Source organism: Pseudophryne corroboree, chromosome 6 (genome assembly GCF_028390025.1).
Source record: "Pseudophryne corroboree isolate aPseCor3 chromosome 6, aPseCor3.hap2, whole genome shotgun sequence".
NCBI classification, from domain to species: Eukaryota; Metazoa; Chordata; class Amphibia; order Anura; family Myobatrachidae; genus Pseudophryne; species Pseudophryne corroboree.
The window spans coordinates 203794776-203818937 of NC_086449.1; the positions used below are offsets into that span (position 1 = coordinate 203794776).

The 24162-nt window shown below is 45.1% G+C and overlaps 1 protein-coding gene across 1 annotated transcript in view; it reads left to right on the plus strand.

The window, feature by feature from the left end:
* Nucleotides 1-22642, plus strand: part of SELENOS (selenoprotein S) — a 37282-nt gene extending 14640 nt beyond the window's left edge. Inside the window, exons 2-6 of the mRNA XM_063925658.1 lie at nt 1859-1984; nt 4920-5026; nt 13899-13988; nt 20742-20823; nt 21410-22642. Coding sequence (XP_063781728.1) covers nt 1859-1984; nt 4920-5026; nt 13899-13988; nt 20742-20823; nt 21410-21489 — 485 coding nt within the window. The 3' untranslated portion in view covers nt 21490-22642. The remainder of the gene's footprint in view (nt 1-1858; nt 1985-4919; nt 5027-13898; nt 13989-20741; nt 20824-21409) is intronic.
* Nucleotides 22643-24162: the final 1520 nt, after the last annotated feature.

Below are 24162 nucleotides of genomic sequence, written 5' to 3' on the forward strand. Positions count from 1 at the left end.
GTCGTTTCCCCCCCCCCCCCCCCCTCCTGCCGGCCATCTAACAGCTGGGATTCCGGCCTCGGTATGGTGCGAACCCAACCCCGCTTAACTATTTAACCCACTTAATCCATATCTCCCACTCTTGCTTTTTGCCCTCAGATCCCCTTACTCTGGTTCACTTCCACGTGTCCTTCACTCTAGATAAGTGGTTCCCAAATGTGGTCCTTATGACACCCCAACAGTCAATGTTTTAAGGATAGCCATACTTAGGCACAGGTGACTTAATTGGTCCCTCAGTCAGTTTTATTATACCATCTGTGCCCAAGCAGGGATATCCCTAAAACGTTGACTGTTGGGATGCCCAAGCAGGAATATCTCTAAAACCTGAACTGTCGGGGTGCCTTGAGGACCGCGGTTGGGAACCACTGCTCTAGATTATAAAATCTAACTTATTTATTTGTTTATTTACAGTTTCTTATATAGCGCAGCATATTCCGTCTAATGAGCAGGGCCCTCTTCCCTCTTGTTCTCATTATCTATAACTGTTGCTCACCAACTAATCGTGCACCTCTTCCTTGGACTCTCTGTCCTTTGACTCCATTCACTCTTTCAACCTCTTTCAGTGGCTCTTAACCAGTGGGCACAGGTTTCAGCTTCTGTTGAATTCTTGGAGGCAGGAGTGATAGATGGTTATCAGGTGAGGGAGAAAAGTCATATTATTTGTTATCTTTTATTTAACACTATTAAACTACATCTCAACATCCATTTTCCTGAAGCAAGCTTGCTAGAATGTTACTGAATTATTGGTGTGCTGATGCCACATTATACTGAAATGCAAATTAAGTTGTTTTTCTGTTGGCCATAAATATGCTAGTGTATGGCGATGCCTAGGAGCACTGTTTTGTTGGAAGGTATTGCAAGTATAGGACCTTATTTAGCAGAATCTGCAATCCTTGCAATTGCATGCTGGGGCCACCCATTGCAGGGCAAGGCCGCCCAGCATGCGACCCACGCAACCATCCACTGCGATCACGTTGTAATTTGCGATCGCACCGCGATTTACAGCATGGCCGCAGAGATTGTAGTCCCGCCGCCATTTTCTCGATCAGAGTGATTGTGTGTGACGACATGCAGCTGCCCCCAAAACGCAGCCGACACGCACCCGTTTCCCTGACGTTGCCCCGAGTAAAAGCTTGGTCGCCGCCCTTATGCCTGTCAATCAGGTAGAGGCGTTCGCAGTTAATGCGATCCAATAGCATTAACTGCTCGTGCACACGCAGGATAGGACCTGTGCATGGGCAAAGCGCACCTTTCTCGAAAACTGCGGTCGCGTCACAATTGCGATGCAACCTGTATAAGGCCCATAGTACAGTAGGAAATATGCAAAAGTTGCAACCCTGTGATGCCTATATGTTTTACTAACACCTGGCAATGAATACCCGAATATTACCTGTAGAAAGATAAATAAGAATATTTAAAGGTGAACTTGATCATATAAACTTAAAGTAGTAGATGGAATACTTTGGCTGTTGAATGCAGTTACTTTTTAACATTTGTGCTGTCGTATGGAACAATATCCCAAAACAAGGAAGTTCTGATATCATTTTAACTTGCTCTAAGTTTTCTAAACATTGGTAGGTATCACTAGAGGGCGCTGCAGTCTTAGTTTTGCTTCAGTGAAAAGGGACAAAAAGGATTTTGTAGTCTATACACTGATATCCATTAGTGAAGGGACAGGGTCCATGTATATTAGGAACCCAGGGGCTGAAGATCTATGTATTGGAAGCCTGAAGAGGAATGTGTCTGAAAAGCACCTTTATCAGAGGCCAGTGTAATAGGGCAATGTGATTTTTCCTGATGACATCACTTCCTCTTGCAGTGGGCACAACTCTATCAAACTATGGATGGCTCATCCTGTTCGCCTGCATTGGTGTGTATCTCCTGAAGCAGAAGTTATCAGACAACATCAATTCGCTACTCACAACTACATCCACATCTGTAGCAGGTATTTAATGCACAAATACTTATTAGTCTTCACATATTCCTTGGTATGTTCTACTAAAATTGAGTCACCAGGATTAACGGGTGTTGATCAATAGATCTGCAGTAAAAGGGTAGACAGTCAATAGGCCCCTTATGGTTGACATGCAAAAGTTTGGCAGGGTCAAAAGGACAACAAGCATATGGTCGACATAGAAAAGGTTGACACACGTTTTTGGGGTGTCATTTTGTATATTTCAGCATATTATATAACCACAATTAGTGCACCGTGTCCACTCGTGAGGCTCACTTCGCTTGCCATGCTTCGAGCAAGGTGCCTCACGCCACTACCGCTGCGCTCGGCACAGGTTACAATTCCCTATCGTAGTCCACGTGGATGGAAAATTTAGCAAAAGATGATTTATTATTTTTTTTAAAGTGTGTCGACCATTTGACCATTTTTTTTTTTTTTACCAGTCGTCCTTTTACATGTTGACCATATGGGGCCGACCTATTGACTGGCTATCCAGTGTCTGGAACCTGGATTTAACATATTAAGTTCAGAGGAAAGTAAAATAATATGTTGGTAAATAAGTGGTTAAAAGGGGATCAGTATGTGATCCCGCCGCTCGGGATGCCGAATGTCAGTATACCAACATCTGCATCCCGGGCGCTAGAATGCAGATGCTGAATGGTTAGTGTAATGGTTAGCATTACTGCCTAACAGCACTAAGGTCTTGGGTTCAATTCCTACTATGGCACCAACTGGAGTTTGTATAGTCTCCTCGTACTTGCAAGGGTTTACTCCCAAAATCCAAAATATACTGATAGGTTAATTGGCTCACTACAAAAATAAACACTAATGTGTACTTGTGGTAGGGAATATAGGGACATATGTACTAAGTTTTGGAGAGCTACTGTATAAAGTACCAGCCAACCAGCTCCTGTCGTTATCAAACACAGTCAGTAACATGGCACTTAGGAGCTGATTGGCTGGTACAGGGCTTAGTACATCTTCCCCATAGATTTTAAAATCCAAATAATCTAAATAACTGGTAATATAATAGGGGGCCGTGACCTATCTTCTCCTACGACTGTGAGAATGAGGGCAGAGGTTATGTGATGGGGCAGTATCCTAAGAGGAGAGGTACATAGACAAAGGTGGGGTGTCACAGACTTATGGGCCCTACACACTGGGCGATATTACTGAAAGATATAAACAATCTTGTTCATTAATGAACGAGATACCGTTCATATCTTTCAGTGTGGAGTCACCAGCGATGAACGATGCGTGGCCCCGCGCTTGTTTATCGTTGGTGCCCCGTCGCTTGTGCGTGTAGGCAAATATGGACGAGATCATCCATATTTGCCTGCACTGTTATGGAGCCAGGTGACGGGGGTAGTGAAGAAACTTCACTCCCCCCGTCACTGCCCCCCCACCGATGGGTCGGGCGTATCCGCCGTCGGGCAGCTCGGCGGTGGATCGCAAAGTGTGTAGGGACCATATGAGGTCAATTAAGTCAAAGAGGTCACCATAGGTAGTGGGTGCGATGCGATGGTGTGGGTATATTTGTCATATATATGGCACCTATGTGATGTAGGAATAGCATTCTAGAATGTGATTTGCACCTAATTTAATTAATGTGAGGCTATTTTGAAATTGGAGTTGTAGTGTCCGTGCACCCTTGTAATAAAAAGTGAATGCATCCAACTTGTTCTAAGATGGGTTTGAAAATAGCGTGCATATTGCTTAGTCTTCACCGTTACACTTATGTGTTGCTCTTTATCAATCTCACAACCTGTCTTGTTACAGCATTTAATCCAGATCATTGTCCTTGTTTTTCGTGTTTGCCACGTGTTGGTTTTTGTGGTTTTGTTTTTGTTTTTCAAGGTTTAGAGGGAGATTTATCAAATCTTTGAGAGAGATAAAGTGGATAGAGCTGTCACTTTTCTAGCACAGTCTGTAAAATGAGTTACAAGAAAATGTGCTGTTCCCTCACCTTTAGCTGAGTCTAATAGCTTATTTAATTTCTTCCTTTTGTGTTAACACATTGTGCTTTTTACATTTCCTTGTTTTGTTCCTTTCACTGCAAGCTATCTGCTGCTCTGCAGAAATGCCAGGAAAATCAATAAGAAATTATTTTTTTGACTCCTAGCAAAGCAGCAGTGGAAGGGACTTAATGGAAATCGTTATTTAAAATTCTCTCCGGATCGAATAGCCTTAAGGTGTCAGGAAAGAATAAATTGGTTTTATTAACCCCACTTAAAATATCCTAAATGGGATGCAGCTATAATAAAGTCACAAAACAGTTGCCATCTCCTTGTGTTAAGCTATCGTTCACATCATATAGTGTGTAGCCCCAATCCATTGTGTCGTTCTGTTGAATGTACTGCATGTCCAATGGGATAATTCCACAGCTGACCGCGGTGTCATTACTTGCAGCATGTAATGATTCATTGCGCTGTCATACGGCAGCGGTGTCCGACTATAGGCAAAAAATAGGATTTTAATTACCTACCGGTAAATCCTTTTCTCGTAGTCCGTAGAGGATTCTGGGATCCACATTAGTACCATGGGGTATAGACTGATCCACCAGGAGCCATTGGCACTTTAAGAGTTTGAGAGTGTGGGCTGGCTCCTCCCTCTATGCCCCTCCTACCAGACTCTAGGACGTAAGAGAAATGCCATTTTCTAAGAGGAGATCATATAAATGGATGGCTGATGCAGTTGTAGCATTCCCTGTTTCCAGAAGGGCACAAAGTTCACATCCTGTAATTTAATTACAGTTTTCAGACAGGCAGCCTGTATACCACCAACGTGTTCCCTGTAGGAGCAAGGGGTGCCACGTGTAAAATATAAGGGGAACGCACCTGAATTCCGGTATTTGTGTATGAGTGACTACTATTAGGGAAGCTTTGCCTGGCCACATCATGCAGCCTGATCATGTGTTTCTCTATAGACCCAGAAGTAGTGCTCCGAAGGGAGGAAGCTGTGGCTGCGGCCAGGCTGAAGATGCAGGAGGAACTCAACACTCAGGCCGAAAAATTTAAAGAAAAGCAGAAGCAGGTAAGTAGCAGAGACTGGTGCTGTGACTTGCTTGCCTGTCTCCTTTTCTAGTAACATTATGGACAGCTGAACCCCACAATGGAAATGTTCAGATGCGAATTTTAAAGGTAAAATACGTTATTCAGTGGTACCCTGACTTCACACCACTGCTCTGTTAGAGATGGCTGAAGCTCCTCCCACATTTCTAGGACAGTGTCTTAATAGTACCTGATACAGGCCAAAGAGCAATAATGTCAGATATCATAGTCTTAGACTCCCTCCTGAATATGGTCCTGCGACTCAGTGTGCATTTCTGGGAAGCTTTCAGTCACTCTGTTGGGAGCGGGTACCAGGTAACCATCATACCACTGTAAATCTTCAGGTGTAGTACAACTTATTTAACCGCTTAACTGTCAAAAGAAATTTTAAAAAATTATCAGAAAATGTCAGATTCTTTTTTTTCTTTTCATTAATTGACCTAAAAACATCATTTTAAAAATATATGTATAAGTATTTTTGGAAAAACAATTCACCTGGGGGGTGCCTAGCACCACCCTGGGGGAGTGACTATAAGATCATAGATCCTTTAATTATTATTAGCAATTACAACCCCCATGGATATGAATAAATATATATTATATAAACTTTATTGTCCAAACACCAGCATCCAAATATGCGCATGTGGTGTTCACACCCTCTCCCTTTCCTCCCCTTCCCCTATATGCAGTGCGCAGCGAGTAACATGGGGCTCTGAGGGGACTGATCTGTCCCTTCTGAGCAGGAAGTGGTAGAGGGCCTCTTGCTCTGTCCTGATTGGCAGTTATATTGTGCTGCTCAGGGGGATCTTCATTTCTCCTCCAAGCACTTATTGTAGCCATACAGAGCAACCACCCCAGAATGCCTGGTGCCGATCGCATGGCATTGTGGTTCTCACAGGATGTCTGCGGCCCATGTCCCCCGACATTACAATCACAGCTGCTGCTCTATGTGCCGGGGTAAAGTGACACCACTAGGCAACAGTTATACACCCAGATCACGCAAAGTGCAATCTACAAACAGCATGATAATATCCTTCTCTCTCTGGATGTAAGATACAAGTTGTTCTCTCATTGGCTCTTTGTAAGGTTCCATGCTGTAACGCCGCTTTGTAACAGATGAGGGGAGATCTCCTGGCAGGTTTCCTCTCACTGCATCACAATAGTCATGTTGGCAGTAAAAAGGGCTGGCTCTTTCACCCAAAGCAAATAATGACATCCAGGTCCTGGCAGCTTTCTCCTCTCAGAGCAGACGGGGATGTGGGAATCTGAACAGTTTACAGCTGAGTGCCAGATATAATACATCATATCTCTGCTTGAATCATAGGAGGTAGCGGAGGTCAGAACAGAAAGCATATTGTGTGTATCAGCACACAGACACCATAATGTACCGAGGAGATCTGACACAAAGAAGAAATGTTACAACAAAGGGAAACAGACACCAATGTGGTGGTTTCCCTGTGCAGTAGTTATGTTATTAATTTGCAGCAGGACTGATGCTTGTATAACACCGTTTTGGAGCATAATGCTGCTAGATAAACTAGGTGCATCAGGAACATGACCGGAACACAGATTTCCAGAAATGGGGAATAACCTGTGAATACTGGGACCATATGGTAGGGGAGTGGTCATGGCGACCTGCGTGATCCTCTGTTATGAAGTATGTTGGAAGGGAAATCATTGCATTTTCTGTATATTTTGCATATTAAGATAATATTTTTCTTTAAATCCCTTTCACTGCATGGTAATATTTCTGTGTAAATGTTTTTCTTGCCCCTCTCGGCGTCAGAGATGGAGGAACGTGTTCTCACTAGTAGCGCACTGATACATAAGCTTTTTTTATACCAATCAGAGACATTCTCTCCCGGGCTGGATTCATCTATATGTCTTATAGCTCTCTTGCTGTTATAAAGGAAGCCAGGGCTGTAGAGAGAATAGCTCAGTCTGAAGCTATATCTGGTATCAACTGCATTGCTCAATAGTAGTAATAATTATACAGCATTTTTCTCCCAATAGGACACAAAAGGGGTAATTCACCTGTTTAATGGGCGCCCTGCGCTTGACTGAACGATTTAATTGTTGTTTCATTCAGACACGAATCCTGTCAAGCCCAAATGTTTAGCTGCTTTACATGGCTAATCCCAGTCTATTTGGGCGCAAAAAGTATGGAGCATCTGTTTACTCGCACCCGCAGGGACCATCAATTGAATAACGCCAGTTCTAAAGTGACAGGTGTTCAGGCGCAGAAACAATTGATTGGCTTTACATTTGCATTTACAACTTTAACGTACAATATAAGCTTCGCAGAAAAGAGAACTAAGCATTTCAGTTGTATTTTTTTAGGAACTAAAGGGACATTGAGTTTGTTTTAGAAGGATTCTAGAGTGGAAGCCTCTCGGATTGTGTAGGGCAGTGAGATGGAGCTGCAATGCTAAGATTTGCCATATAAGGCAGCTAGTGAATGGAGTAAAATATGGGTGTTATATGGCTGAACGGGGTTGGTTGGTTAATAGCCTGGCAGCTGCAGCACCTCTAACATGTTCCTGAACATTTCCACAAAGCAGTTTAAGTTTAGCACAACTAATAAATGATCTACTTGATTTAACTGAAATGATCAGACATTGGGTGGTATGCAAATGATATATAACACCCAATCTCCTTTGTAAAGTGATCCTCATTATTGCGCATATCGCGCCCATAGTAATCAGGTTTAGCTGCGTGAAGGGTTGGGCGCCCTCGCTACCCCGGGGTTAGCGAGCTGAAATGATGATACCACGCCTGTCGGCAGAAACAGAGCGGGTGTGAAAGGGGGCGGAAAGAATTGAATACAACCCACTGAGTGCAATAATATTTCAGTGGCATTAACAAGCTTCAATGATACAAGGGGTAGGTAGTTGACTACTCCTTCATGGATTAATGACTGGTAGGGTCAGTTTGTGTAGTATCGCTACATTTCGGCATTTGTACTTGGTGAAAGTTTATTTGTATGGTGCCACAGATTCAGATGGGGCGGAGACTCCTTCCATTATTATATCCTGTAGTGAATTGATAGTAAGCATTCTTAGAGATGGATAAGTGATAACTGCACTGTAAGTCTGTTATTTGTTTTTCTGCTCATGTCCGCATATTCAGGCTATATGTATACTTGGGACTCATGTTGCTTGTGCAGTGGTATACACTGTGAATGCTGCATGTTTGTTTTAAATACTGGAAAATTCAAGGGGGGTGGGGGATTCAATTCTGTGCACAGAGGGCCACAATGTGTGGATGCACACATTACCATATACAGGTTGAGTATCCCTTATCCAAAATCCCACATTTTTGGTTCCCCTGTATTGTGATAGACCAACATAGTCGTTTGCATACACACCTCCGGAGTTTGATTCTCGATATTGGTGGTCACGATGTACTGTCTTGGGAACACGCATTGCAGTTATTTTGCACAATTACTTGGGCACTGCTAGTATACTAGGACCACTATGGTGGCAAAGTTGATATTCCAGTGGTCCCAGTCTTTTTTTCTATACCCCAGCCTTTACTCCATTGGGGGGATTGGGAAAAGCTCTAGCACTTCCCTGCACCCATAGAGGTATTTGTCATGGGAAGTCCATGCTGAGGGCTCCCTGTTATTGGAAGCCAGCCCAGGAGCCGTCTTCTGGAAGTGGCTGAAGAAGGCAGTTAACGCTGCCCGATTTAGTTATATTTTAATGTTTAGTCTATTTATGTATCGGCAGAGTTTTTCTCATTTGTTTCAGTAAGTCCATTCATTTGATTGGATTTCCATTGTGTGCGCTACATGTGCAATCCCATTGATGAGCTCCAAACATGTATAAAAATAAAGGTATTTCTTTCCCCTCACTGGTATTGATGCAATATCTGCTGCCTGAAACTGCTGGGTGTATTTTTGACAATATTAATAGCTATTTGCTAAATGTATCTCTTAAGGGGGGTACTCACGGAGCTATATTCTAAGCAATCTGACTAGAATATCAGCAAGATCGCTCCGTGTGTAGCCCCCTCAGCGATAGCGATGCGCGGCCCCGCACATCGCTATCGCTGCTGCTAGATTGGCCTGCATGCAGGCCAATCTAGCGGGTCGCTCACTTCACCCGCTGGGTGAAGTGAGCGGCCCCCCCGTCTCCCCCCGCGCGCTCAGCACAGATCGCGCTGTGCTGAGCGGCAGGAGAGATGTGTGCTGAGCGGTTCGCTCAGCACACATCTCTCCCTGCATCGGCCCGTCTATATGGGCCTTAACATCCCTTACCTCCCAGTAGTTTGAAAAACAAGAGATGTATAATAGATTAGTGGCTTAACAATAGCAATGTAAATGACTTTGTAGTGAGTAGAGTCGCCCCATTTGTGTTTACATTTTATTGAATAGACTCTATTGTTCCCCTTTTATCAAACACTTCAGACTCCTGCAGGCTTCGGGTCTGTCAGTAGATTTATAGAAGGTTAATCTGGTGAGTTATGTATAATATACTCAGCAACTCCTATGATGGGTTAAATGCCTCTCTAAAACCTTCAAGTAACAAATCGTGAAATAGAAAGAAATTCTGTTTTTGTGTCTTGTACAGAAACACATAGTCAGACATGTACTGTATGTACAAAACCGGTTCTCTTATACCTGAGATGATGTTTAATAAATAGAATATATAACTGACAGCAATGGTTTGACCATATAGTCCCATGGTGGGAAGACATGTTGCAGGGATTATGGTAAAGGTAATCACAGTGTTACATAAACTATGATGCTAAAATATAGAGACCCTTTTACATGTTAAGGAACCCGTTTAAGTATATGTACTGATGGTGGTAACATACTGTTACTGGTGGGTGACTGTAGCGTGATCAGACTGTGCAATAGTGGTCATGCCTTTTCGTGTTTTCCGCATGGTATTTATTTAAGTGAAAAAAAATAATTAAAAGTCATGTGTTATACCACACACACCCAATTAATAGCTATATGTATATGTGTACACAGCTGTAGATTCACCACTGATTTAAAATGAACAAAGAGAGAGAGAGTAAATGCTACTGAATGCTAGGTAAGATCTGCTGAAGAAACTTTAAATAGCAGTTATATAAGTGAAATGGCTTATTTGCTAAAGGGTTCATAGGTATAAAGTAGCGGTACAAGAAACATTGACTAGCCCGGAATTCAATAATGTGCAACAACTGTTTGCATGCAATACTAAAGCAATAAGAACTCTAGTCTGTGGCCATGGATACAAGTTTGAATTATCTGAAAAGACGCAGTTTACTAACTAGGCGATTTCAGCCTAAAAAAATAAACGATAGCCACATAAATGTTATCGTTTATTTTTAGGCTTATATCGTCCAGTGTGTATGGGGGTATTATTGGTGAACGATGCGCGCTCCTGCACGTCGTTCAGCGATCACCAATATTGAGCCGACATGCAGCTCAACCCGTCAATGTCCGGCTGAGCTGCATGTCCGGAAATGCTGGCGGTGACGTCACTTAACGTTATTGTTGAACAATAACATTCAGTGTGTACGCGCTATATCTTTGAGCACTATAATCGACATCATTTAAGCATCGCCGGCCCTAGTGTGTATATTGCCTTTTAATTTATGCTGTGTGGTTGGTAGATGCCCTATTTGGTACAGTGTATATAGTTTGTGAATGTGACCTCTTCAGATAGAGTGAGTGTGTGTGTGTGTGTGTGTGTGTGTGTGTGTGTGTGTGTGTGTTTTATTTTTTGATTAATACTTTTGTTATACTAGACAGCTTCTCTATACATTTGTTAATGCTTCCTGTACAGCCACTTTTATAATTATGTACACTTTGTCAAATAAGCCACTTTATTGTACTGTTGCTGAAAATCTCTTCACTATATCGCCACTTTGAGTGGGACTTCCAAAGTAAAATCGCATGGCTAGTATGATTGTACAAGTGTGTACCTGGCTTTTACCTGGCTTTCATTAGCATTTACTAGCTCTTTGTTCATTCTTGTTAAGTAAAGATATCAGGGGTGAATAGGTTTAAATGAGATTTGCCCTGAAGATATCTTATTTGACCTATAGTCATTTAGCATCTGCACAATGATTTATGTTAATGACGTCTGGTCCAAGCTCTCCTGATTTATTTAAACTCTTTGCACCCTCGTGTTTTTACATACATTGGCTTTTGTTGTGTTGTGTTTGCACTTTGGATTCATTGTATTTTCCATAAGTAATATAGAACATGGCTCTCTCGTATCTTGTCTAATGCTGCTACTCTCAATGCTGCAGTTATGTAGGGGATTTGGCTTCATACATGATCATGATTGATCAGATGGATGACAAATCTGGCCATATACAATTCGTGTTGCAGTGGAAAGCCAGAGGGATAGTGGAATCAGAAGAGGACTGATCATACAGAATGATGGCAGCCTTCTTCTGACCATGTTTTCTGATATGCCCAATCATTTTTCTATGGCTTTTGATAGCCTCATTGTCTGGCATCACAGCTATTTTGGTGCCATGTGCTGAGTGTATGGCCAGTTACCAAGTATCAGCTGTGATAATCACAAGATGTGGGGCCATCCTAAGCTAAGGAACCTGGGTGTGTTCAATACAGTACCAGCTGCAGGATTTGCACTCTCAATGTTGACTGACTAATGCTTAAAGCAAGGGTGGGGAACTTTTTTTCTACCGAGGGCCATTTGGATATTTATAAAATCCTTCGGGGGCCATACAAAAATTCTCAACTTAAAAAATTACCCTGCCCCCCAGTAGGTCTGCCCCTTTGAGGTACTGTGTGTGCGCGCCGAAGGCGCGCACGTGCCAAAAAAATGGGTGTGGCCAGTTAAAATGGGACGTGATACACATATGCCCCCAATAGTGAGGTGCCAGATCCACAATTGCCCCCACAGTGCCAGGTATACAAATGCCCCCACAGTGCCAGGTATACAAATGCCCCTCACAGTGCCATGTATACAAATGCCTCTCCCAGTGCCAGGTATACAGATGTCCCCACAGTGCCAGGTATACAGATGTCCCCACAGTGCCAGGTATACAGATGCCCCCACAGTGCCAGGTATACAGATGCCCCTCACAGTGCCAGGTATACAGATGTCCCCACAGTGCCAGGTATACAGATGCTCCCACAGTGCCAGGTATGCAAATGCCCCTCACAGTGCCAGGTATGCAAATGCCCCTCACAGTGCCAGGTATACAAATGCCCCTCCCAGTGCCAGGTATACAGATGCCCCTCCCAGTGCCAGGTATACAGATGCCCCCACAGTGCCAGGTATACAGATGCCCCTCACAGTGCCAGGTATACAAATGCCCCACAGTGCCAGTTATACAGATGCTCTCCCCTCTCCCCTCCGTGCTGCTAACCGTGGGACACGGAGGAGAGCACGGCTGTCGGGTGGGAGCGGCGGCATGTAGTACTTCAAACCAGCCGCCGGTTCGAGAGCCAATCAGAGCTCGCGGACCGGCAGCCGCGGCTCCTGATTGGCTGCCGGTCCGCGAGCTCTGATTGGCTCACGGACCGGCGGCTGGTTTGAAGTACTACACGCCGCCGCTCCCACCCGACAGCCGCGCTCTCCTCCCTGTTCTGACAGCTGAGACACGCTGCTGCCGGACTGAGCGGCAGCGTGTCTCACTGACACAATCTAGTGGGCTGGACCAAACGGCTTCGGCCCGCGGGCCGGAGGTTCCCCACCCCTGGCTTAAAGGCATACATTAAGTGAATGCAGAAATGGATCATTTGAAATTTCTTGCCAGATATTTAGTTAATTGAATGATATTGACAACAAAGTTCCTCTTAAATTAGTAGAGGATAATCTTGCTGTGTTTTCTCATAATCCTCTTTGCAGTCGCTCATTCCCTAGAATATGAGCTCTTGTGAGCAGGGCCCTCTCCATCTGCGTAATTGAGACCTACAGGTTATAATGTTGGTATGTACATCTTTTGATCTGTAAGGTTATGGCCTTGGTTATAATTGTCCTGTTTCATCTCCCATGTACTATGTGGTTTTCTGTATGTTCCATCAGGCTACAGAACTCTTGCGGTTCCTTTTATAATTAAAAGAAGATGATGATGATGATGATGATCTCATCACAAATTTTGAGGTCCGAAAACTGGATGTTTTCTCTTCGCTTACTGAGAGACAAACAGGCATGAGAATGCTTATAGTCATGTTCTGATTCTTGTCTTCTACAAATCTATCTTACAAAATGTAATTCACGTGTAGCTTCAAGTGATACTCTGAGGAACCCGTGCTGGTTGCTACTAGTCTGCTAAGATTGTAGTTGAGTACACTGCTGTCCCCTGCAGTCAGCATATAGGTGGTCATTCCGAGTTGATCGCTAGCTGCATTTGTTCGCAGCGCAGCAATCAGGCTAAAAAAATGGCAGTTCTGTGCATGCGGCGCAATGCGCACGCACGTCGTACGGGCACAACGAACGATGTCGTTTTGCACAGGGTCTTGCGAAGCATTTCATTCGCACTGGTGGCCGCAGAGTGATTGACATGAAGTGGGCTTTCTGGGTGTCAACTTACCGTTTTCTGGGAATGTTCGGAAAAACGCAGGCGTGCCAGAAAAAACGCAGGTGTGGTTGGGCGAACGCTGGGCGGGTTTGTAATGTCAAAACAGGAACTGAACAGTCTGAAGTGATCGCAAGCACTGAGTAGGTTTTGAGCTACTCTGAAACTGCACACTTTTTTTGTAGCCGCTCTGCGATCCTTTCGTTCGCACTTCTGCTAAGCTAAAATACACTCCCAGTGGGCTGCGGCATAGCGTTTGCACGGCTGCTAAAAACTGCTAGCGAGCGATCAATTCGGAATGACCCCCATACTTTCTATATCCTGTCTGCTTACCATCTTGTCCTTCTGCTATATTTCAGCTAGAAGAAGAGAAGAGAAATCGAAAGATTCAGAGTTGGGAGAGTATGAAAGAAGGAAAGAGTTACAAGATGACCTCAAGCCTCAGTCAGGTGACATAATAGACCTGTCCCTCAGGAACGTCATCCTAGCATGGTCATTGGTCAATATCAGGATTTGGTGATCAACCATTTCCAAGTGAAGCACGGTTCATGAAAACCAGTGGGGAAATAGGGCAGGGTATGTTGATCTCTGTATACAGCAAAGATACAGTATGAGGTGTATGTAGTGTTCACTCTAGGAGTGAAAAGGGGCAGGGCGTCGGACTCCGGGGGCACATGTGTGCGCGCGGCCGAAATGGGGGGGCGGCCATGCAAATTAGGGGGCGTGGCCATGCCTACGTCATTTTAGGGGGCGGTGCGGCCCACAGACGCTACTTTAGAGAGCGTCTGTGGCCGGCGACGTCACTGTTGGGGGCGTGCCCAGCACCTCCGTCGGTGCTGGGCTTCCCCCATCCCTCTCCCAATGCGTGAATGGATGCCGCGCGCATGCGCACGGCATCTATACACGCCGGGAGGGCAGGGAGCGGGCGGCTGTTCTAGCAGGGCGCCGCAAAAGGGGTAGGGCGGGTTTTGCCTGCTAAAAAACGGGCAGGGCGCGGCGCCCTGCTAAAACAGCCTAGGGTGAACACTATGTATGCAGGAAACTGGACACTTCTCTGCAGCGCATATAATTGCTGTACGTGGGATGACATACATTTAGTCTCTGTCCTGTCCTATTTCTTCCACATGTTCACACATGTCACAGGGAAAAAGACCAATGCATCCTTTTCAACTTTATGTGAATATATAATAATAATATACCAATCCAGACAGTCTGTGTAATGCCTTAGCAGTCTATGAAATGTATGGACTGTGACATGATAGCTGCTATAAGTAGCATTAGACTTGTGTCTGGACCCTGGCACTGGCATTGTCATGTCTGCATAGTTACTGTGAACAGGGTGAGTGTCAGCATAACGTACCCTTCCCCACTGGATCTCCACCAGATGCACTTTCGCAATCATTGCATACTACTCTAGACACTGGCAGCTTCCTGCCTGCAATAAAATAGCATAAATAATAATGGTTGTGTTTAGGAAGGATTACACAAGGGTATGTACCTACATGTTCTTACCCTAACATTATCATTTGTATTATTCACATTTTATCTGTTCAGTTTAATATTTATTTCACTGACGTCCTAAGTGGATGCTGGGACTCCGTAAGGACCATGGGGATTAGCGGCTCCGCAGGAGACTGGGCACAACTAAAGAAAGCTTTAGGACTACCTGGTGTGCACTGGCTCCTCCCACTATGACCCTCCTCCAGACCTCCGTTAGATTCTTGTGCCCGGCTGAGCTGGATGCACACTAGGGGCTCTCCTGAGCTCCTAGAAAGAAAGTATATTTAGGTTTTTTATTTTACAGTGAGATCTGCTGGCAAGAGACTCACTGCAGCGAGGGACTAAGGGGAGAAGAAGCGAACCTACCTAACAGGTGGTAGTTTGGGCTTCTTAGGCTACTGGACACCATTAGCTCCAGAGGGATCGACCGCAGGACCCGACCTTGGTGTTCGTTCCCGGAGCCGCGCCGCCGGCCCCCTTACAGAGCCAGAAGCAAGAAGTGTTCCGGAAAATCGGCGGCAGAAGACTTCTGTCTTCAACAAGGTAGCGCACAGCACTGCAGCTGTGCGCCATTGCTCCTCATGCACACCTCACACTCCGGTCACTGATGGGTGCAGGGCGCTGGGGGGGGGCGCCCTGAGGGCAATATAAGACACCTTGGCTGGCAAATCATCACAATATATAGTCCCAGGGCTATATATGTGATAAATTACCCCTGCCAGAATCCATAAAAAAGCGGGAGAAAAGTCAGCCGAAAAAGGGGCAGGGCTATCTCCCTCAGCACACTGGCGCCATTTTTTCTTCACAGTGCAGCTGGAAGACAGCTCCCCAGGCTTTCCCCTGTAGTTTTCAGGCTCAACGGGTTAAAAAGAGAGGGGGGGCACTAAATTTAGGCGCAAATATATGTATACAAGCAGCTATTGGGGGAAAAATCACTCAGTTATAGTGTTAATCCCTGCATTATATAGCGCTCTGGTGTGTGCTGGTATACTCTCTCTCTGTCTCCCCAAAGGACTTTGTGGGGTCCTGTCCTCAGTCAGAGCATTCCCTGTGTGTGTGCGGTGTGTCGGTACGGCTGTGTCGACATGTTGGATGAGGAAGGTTACGTGGAGGCGGAGCAGAGGCCGATAAATGGGATGTCGCCCCCTGTGGATGGATAGGTGGAAGGTATTAACCGACAATGTCAACTCCTTACATAAAAGGCTGAATGACGTAACAGCTGTGGGACAGCCGGCTTCTCAGCCCGCGCCTGCCCAGGCGTCTCAAAGGCCATCAGGGGCTCAAAAAAACGCCCGTTACCTCAGATGGCAGACACAGATGTCGACACGGAGTCTGACTCCAGTGTCGACGAGGTTGAGATATATACACAATCCACTAGGAACATCCGTTACATGATCTCGGCAATGAAAAATGTGTTACACATTTCTGACATGAACCCAAGTACCACATAAAAGGGGTTTTATTTTTGGGGAGAAAAAGCAGCCAGTGTTTTGTTCCCCCATCAGATGAGTGAATGAAGTGTGTAAAGAAGCGTGGGTTCCCACGATAAGAAACTGGTAATTTCTAAAAAGTTACTGATGGCGTACCCTTTCCCGCCAGAGGATAGGTCACGTTGGGAGATATCCCCTAGGGTGGATAAGGCGCTCACACGTTTGTCAAAAAAGGTGGCACTGCCGTCTTAGGATACGGCCACCTTGAAGGAGCCTGCTGATAAAAAGCAGGAGGCTATCCTGAAGTCTGTATATACACACTCAGGTTCTATACTGAGACCTGCAATTGCCTCAGCATAAATAGTGCTGCAGCGTGGTCTGATACCCTGTCAGATAATATTAATACCCTAGACAGGGATAATATTTTGCTAACATAGAGCATATTAAAGACGTCGTCTTATATATGAAGGATGCACAGAGGGATATTTGCCGGCTGGCATTCAAAATTAATGCAATGTCCATTCTGCCAGGAGGGTATTAGAAACCCGGCAGGGGACAGGTGATGCTGCCTATAAAAGGCACATGGAGATTCTGCCTTATAAGGGTGAGGAATTGTTTGGGGATGGTCTCTGGGACCTCGTATCCACAGCAACAGCTGGGAAGAAAATTTTTTACCTCAGGTTTCCTCACAGCCTAAGAAAGCACCGTATTTTCAGGTACAGTCCTTTCGGCTTCAGAAAAGCAAGCGGGTCAAAGGCGCTTCCTTTCTGCACAGAGACAAGGGAAGAAGGAAAAAGCTGCACCAGCAGCCAGTTCCCAGGATCAGAAATCTTCCCCCGCTTCCTCTGAGTCCACCGCATGACGCTGGGGCTCCACAGGTGGAGACAGGTGCGGTAGGGGCGCGTCTCGGGAACTTCAGGGACCAGTGGGCTTGCCCACAGGTAGATCCCTAGGTTCTGCAAATAGTATCACAGGGATACAGGCTGGAGTTCGAGGCGACTCCCCCTCGCCGTTACCTCACATCAGCCTTGCCTGCTGCCCTCGGAGAAAGGTAGTACTGGCGGCAATTCACAAGCTGTACTTCCAGCAGGTGAAATCAAGGTACCCCTCCGTCAACAAGGCCGGGGTTACTATTCCAAAATGTTGTGGTACCGAAACCAGACGGTTCGGTGAGACCCATTCTAAAATTGAAAGCCTTGAACACTTATATACGAAGGTTCAAGTTCAAAATGGAATCGCTCAGGGCGATCATTGCAAGCCTGGAGAATTTCATGGTATCACTGGACATCAAGGATGCTTACCTGCATGTCCCTATTTACCCTCTTCACCAGGAGTACCTCAAAATTGTGGTACAGGATTGTCATTACCAATTCCAGACGTTGCCGTTGGTCTGTCCCCGGCACCGAGGTATTTACCAAGGTAATGGCCGAAATAATTATCCCGTACTTGGACGATCTCCTTATAAAGGCGAGGTCCAGGGAGCAGTTGTTCGTCGGAGTAGCACTATCTCGGGAAGTGCTACAACAGCACGGCTGGATTCTGAATATTCCAAAGTCGCAGCTGGTTCCTACGACGCGTCTACTGTTCCTGGGTATGGTTCTGGACACAGAACAGGATAAAAAGGTTTTCTCCCGGAGGAGAAGTCCAAGGAGTTGTCGTCTCTAGACAGAGACCTCCTAATACAAATACAGGTGTCGGTGCATCAATGCACGCGAGCCCTGGGAAAGATGGTAGCTTCTTACGAAGAAATTCCATTCGCCAGGTCCCATGCAAGGATTTTCCAGTGGGATCTGTTGGACAAGTGGTCCGGGTCGCATCTTCAGATGCATCGGCGGATAACCCTGTCTCCAAGGGCCAGGGTGTCGCTGTTGTGGTGGCTGCAGAGTGTTCATCTTCTAGGGGGCCGCAGATTCGGCATACAGGACTGGGTCCTGGTGACCACAGATGCCAGCCTTCGAGGCTGGGGGGCAGTCACACAGGGAAGAAACTTCCAAGGCTATGGAAAAGTCAGGAGACTTCCCTACACATAAATATTCTGGAACTAAGGGCCATTTACAATGCCCTAAGTCAGGCTAGACCCCTGCTTCAACACCGGCCGGTGCTGATCCAGTCAGACAACATCACGGCGGTTGCTCATGTAAACCAACAGGGCAGCACAAGAAGCAGGATGGCGATGGCAGAAGCCACGAGGATTTTCCGATGGGCGGAAAATCATGTGTTAGCACTGTCAGCAGTGTTCATTCCCGGAGTGGACAACTGGGAAGCAGACTTTCTCAGCAGGCACGGCCTCCACCCGGGAGAGTGGGGACTTCATCCAGAAGTCTTCCAAATGATTGTACACCATTGGGAAAGGCCACAGGTGGACATGATGGCGTCCCGCCTCAACAAAAAGCTACAAAGATATTGCGCCAGGTCAAGGACCCTCAGGCGATAGCTGTGGACGCTCTGGTAACACCGTGGGTGTACCAGTCGGTGTATGTGTTCCCTTCTCTGCCTCTCTTACCCAGGGTAATGAGAATAATAAGAAGGAGAGGAGTAAGAACTATACTCATTGTTCCGGGTTGGCCAAGAAGAGCTTGGTAACCAGAACTCCAAGAAATGATCTCAGAGGACCCATGGCCTCTGCCGCTCAGACAGGACCTGCTGCAGCAGGGGGCCTGTCTGTTCCAAGACGTACCGCGGCTGCGTTTGACGGCATGGCGGTTGAACGCCGGATCCTGAAGGAAAAGGGCATTCCGGAGGAAGTTATCCCTACGCTATTTAAAGCTAGGAAAGAAGTGAACGCAAACCATTATCACCGCATAGGGCGGAAATATGTTGCGTGCTGTGAGGCCAGGAAGGCCCCAAAGGAGAAATTTCAGCTAGGTCGATTTCTGCACTTCCTACAGTCAGAGGTGACTATGGGCCTAAAATTGGGTTCCATTAAGGTCCAGATTTCGGCTCTATCGATTTTCTTCCAAAATAGAACTGGCTTCACTGCTTGAAGTTCAGACTTTTGTTAAGGGAGTGCTGCATAGTCAGCCCCCGTTTGTGCCTCCAGTGGCACCGTGGGATCTCAACGTGGTGTTGGATTTCCTGAAGTCGCATTGGGTTGAGCCACTTAAATCCGTGGAGATATAATACCTCACGTGGAAAGTGGTCATGCTGTGGGCCCTGGCGTCGGCCAGGCGTGTATCAGAATTGGCGGCTTTGTCATACAAAAGCCCTTATCTGTATTTTATATGGAAAAGGCGGAATTGAGGACTCGTTCCCAATTCCTTCCTAAGGTGGTATCAGTTTTTCATGTGAACCAACCTATTGTGGTGCCTGCGGCTACTTGGGACTTGGAGGATTCCAAGTTACTGGACGTAGTCAGGGCCCTGAAAAGTATATGTTTCCAGGACAGCTGGAGTCAGGAAAACTGACTCGCTATTTCTCCTGTATGCACCCAACAAGCTGGGTGCTCCTGCTTCTAAGCAGACTATTGCTCGCTGGATCTGTAGCACGATTCAACTTGCACATTCTGCGGCTGGACTGCCGCACCCTAAATCTGTAAAAGCCCATTCCACGAGGAAAGTGGGCTCTTCTTGGGCGGCTGCCCGAGGGGTCTCGGCTTTACAACTTTGCCGAGCTGTTACTTGGTCGGGTTAAAACATTTTTGTAAGAGTCTACAAGTTTGATACCCTGGCTGAGGAGGACCTAGAGTTTGCTCATTCGGTGCTGCAGAGTCATCCGCACTCTCCCGCCCGTTTGGGAGCTTTGGTATAATCCCCATGGTCCTTACGGAGTCCCAGCATCCACTTAGGACGTCAGAGAAAATAAGATTTTACTCACCGGTAAATCTATTTCTCGTAGTCCGTAGTGGATGCTGGGCGCCCATCCCAAGTGTGGATTGTCTGCAATACTTGTTTATAGTTATTGCCTAACTAAAGGGTTATTGTTGAGCCATCTGTTGAGAGGCTGAGTTATATTTCATACTGTTAACTGGGTATAGTATCACGAGTTATACGGTGTGATTGGTGTGGCTGGTATGAGTCTTACTCGGGATTCAAAATCCTTCCTTATTGTGTCAGCTCTTCCGGGCACAGTATCCTAACTGAGGTCTGGAGGAGGGTCATAGTGGGAGGAGCCAGTGCACACCAGGTAGTTCTAAAGCTTTCTTTAGTTGTGCCCAGTCTCCTGCGGAGCCGCTAATCCCCGTGGTCCTTACGGAGTCCCAGCATCCACTACGGACTACGAAAAATAGATTTACCGGTGAGTAAAATCTTATTTTTTTTCCTCTCCCCTCTAAAGCCCGATGAGCCATCTTCCAGCACCTCCACGTCGTCATCTAGTGCAAAGCCAAAACCAGATCGGAAACCTCTCAGAGGCAGTGGTCAGTATGTGCTAGCAATGCAGGGCACACGAAGGTGAAAAAAAAAAAAAGATTTAAAATAAACCAATAGATGTTTTGTCTTTACCCTGCCAAACATGTAGACTATCCAATATATGTATAAACAATCTGAATGCTGTATATACTGCCAGTATTACTGCAGGGGGGCGGACAGCCCTGGGACACTTACACTCCACATTAACAATCTGGGTACCGCAGCCGAGTGTTAGACTGCATTATATCTGTATTCATCCCCTTGCTGCACCTCTGGCCCTGTGCGTATTCACAAGCTGAACATTGTGAGGCCGGACATAGAGATATTGTGCGTCATTCTACAGTGCTGTATTCAGAGAGACTGCAGCAGACAGAAATATAGGAGGCATCCAAACGACTTACTCTTACTGACCAGTAATGCAAGCTAGAGCAGTCATACTGTTTCAGCTGTAATTCGTCATTAGTAAAGCTTAGTTGACCACTATGGCATTGAAATGCTTTTAGGATTAGCCATACTTCTTTCTATACAGAGGCACATTTATGTGAGGTCTAAACTTGCAGCTGACTATTTTTTTTTTCTGGCTTGTTCCCTCAGGCTTTAACCCTCTGACAGGTGATGGAGGGGGTGCATGTGCCTGGAGACCTGGAAGAAGAGGCCCGTCTTCAGGGGGATGAGGTTAAACTCCTTGCTGGTATTACTCCTTTCCAAATACCAGCAAGGTGAAGGGACTGTACCGCCTGCAAAAGTAGCGTCTCTTTCTACCCTTAAGGGTCTCGTGTCTAAGCTTCATCTGGAGTAGAAATTGGACATGCAGTATATTGTGTTCTTTCTGCTACAGCCGGCTGCTGTGTTTCTCCGATCAACCAAGGCAACAGCTGAATTTAGAGAGAAATAGTGAATATCTAGAAAAGCCGGCGACAACTCAAAAGTACAGATGATGCTATAAAATTGTGACTGTGGTTTGACGCTCTGAATGATGTCATCCTTACAAATGGTCTGAAGCCAAGAAGGTTGACTGATGATATATGGTGGTTAACCCTATATACAAATGTCTTCTCATTGTTGCATTTGATGTTAATGGATAAAAAAACACTGGCACTTTGCACCATTAAATACATGTGGTGATATCTGTCTGGAAATACATGTTTTAGGTCTGAACTCTAGACAATTAGACACCTTTTCAAAGCGGTTACGTTCAGAATTGCCTCATTAATATCAGACCTTACAGGAGTTTAAAGAAAAGAAAGCCCTGTATTTCATAGAATATAAATGTTTCATAAAAAAAGTGCTTTTACACATCATTAAGCATTTTGGTCATCATTGTTTTGCATATGTGGTGACAGATATGACGGTTAACGCAAATAGTGGTCATGTTTAAACAGCACAAGTTAAAATAACTGAATATAGATTTGTGTGGGTTTCATAAAGGGCCACATTGTGGCCCTCAGCTTCAGAATGATGCATTGCATTAGTGCAAACATGGAAGCAAGCAGCACCCTATACAGCTATGGAAGCAAGCAGCACCCTATACAGCTATGGAAGCAAGCAGCACCCTATACAGCTATGGAAGCAAGGAACACCCTATACAGCTATGTATCATTTAGCAATACATAAAACTTTAATGTGTCACATTATCCATATCGTAATACACCACTTCCCTATTACCGGTCTCTTTTTGGCTTTCTAGTTGCAGTAAATTACCAGAAGCTGTTATGAGTTTGCTTGTAACCTACCTTGACCATTTGCCAAGGATTTCCTGCAGACGGTGATGCATACAGAGCTGCTCTGAATTGCCAATGAGTCAAATCAAACTTTTTTTTTTTTTTTTTCAATAAACTAGAATTTGGCTATTGTATGTAAATAATCAAACACAAACTGCATGGTAATCTGTATTATTCAGTGATTTACTGTGCTGTTTGCATCATATAGTCCCTGTTTATATACTTTACAAACAGATGTTTCGTTGGCTTAACCAATGTGTATGGGACATGATTGAACTACGAGCGTGGCTACATCTTGGCTCAGTCGAGCCTTGTTAGATCTGTAAGACATTAAAGTATAGTTGGACAGTCTCCCATATCCAAAATGCTTTGGACCAGAAGTATTTTGGATTTAAGATTTCAGAATTTTGGATATGGGAGGCTCATTAATATATATACATAGATTGTAATATTATTTTGTGCACATGGCACGACCATTAAGAGCTACTGCTGTACAGTATGTAGTGTTATGTATACAATAACCTGTTTCTCTGTAGACAATGTATCCAAAAACAACAGGAAATAAATGCCCACAGATTAAAAATATAATGGAGGCAACACTCTCCACAAAGCTAAGAAAATAATAACTGCACTAAGATGTGAATAACAAACTTAATTTCTCTTGCGTCCTAGTGAATACTGGGGATCTGTACTTTAGTACCATGGGGTATAGATTGGGTCCACTGGAGCCTGTCACTTTAAAACCTTTTAGTGAATTAGTACTTGTATGGCATGGAGACGATCTCGCTCCCGGATGGGCATCTCGACCCATACCACACTATTTCTTCCACTATCACACAAGGACTTTCAAATGCCTTACACTACTACATCTACTGTGCTTAGGGACTGGTATTTTGGAGGTTTGCGCTTAATTCACCAGATTATAGATCCAACTTCCCTTAAAGTGCTCTCCCACGATTGCTTGGTGGAAAAATTCCCTAATTTATATATCCCCCTTTTTCTTTATTTTCAGATACGTAGTTATGCTACAAAGGTGGTGTCTAAATTGTCTATATCTGACAAGGCGAATGTGCTGGATGGTGCGCTACGTTGCTGCCCAGGGAGGGGTTGCTCCACATCTGTTATTTATGTACATATCAAACGATCCGTGAATGTTGATACTCTGTCTACGGGTATGGCTAAGTGGACAAATGATTTTCCATCTTTACCTTTCAAATCTATACTTGATGCCTTTGTACGGCTTAACAAACTTTTGATTTCAACATCTTATGCAGAAATGACGTATCAGATCTTACATAGATCTTATATTACACCTAAGTTGCGCTGTCTCATGGGTATATCATCGACTTCTGCCTGTTTTAAGTGTCAAGCTCCTGATGCAGATCTCTATCATTGTTTATGGAGCTGCCCTGAGGTGGCCAAGTTTTGGTCGCTTGTACAGAATTATATTCAAAACACCCTGGGTATATCTTTCGCCCTTTCTCCTGAATGGGCCCTTTGGGATATATATCCGACTTCTAGTGGGAAACCGCCCATGGGACACCGCAACTTAATAGCAAAAATTGCTGCCGCAGGGAGGAAGACCATCCTCTCACAGTGGATATCTTCAGACACTTTGACCCTTAC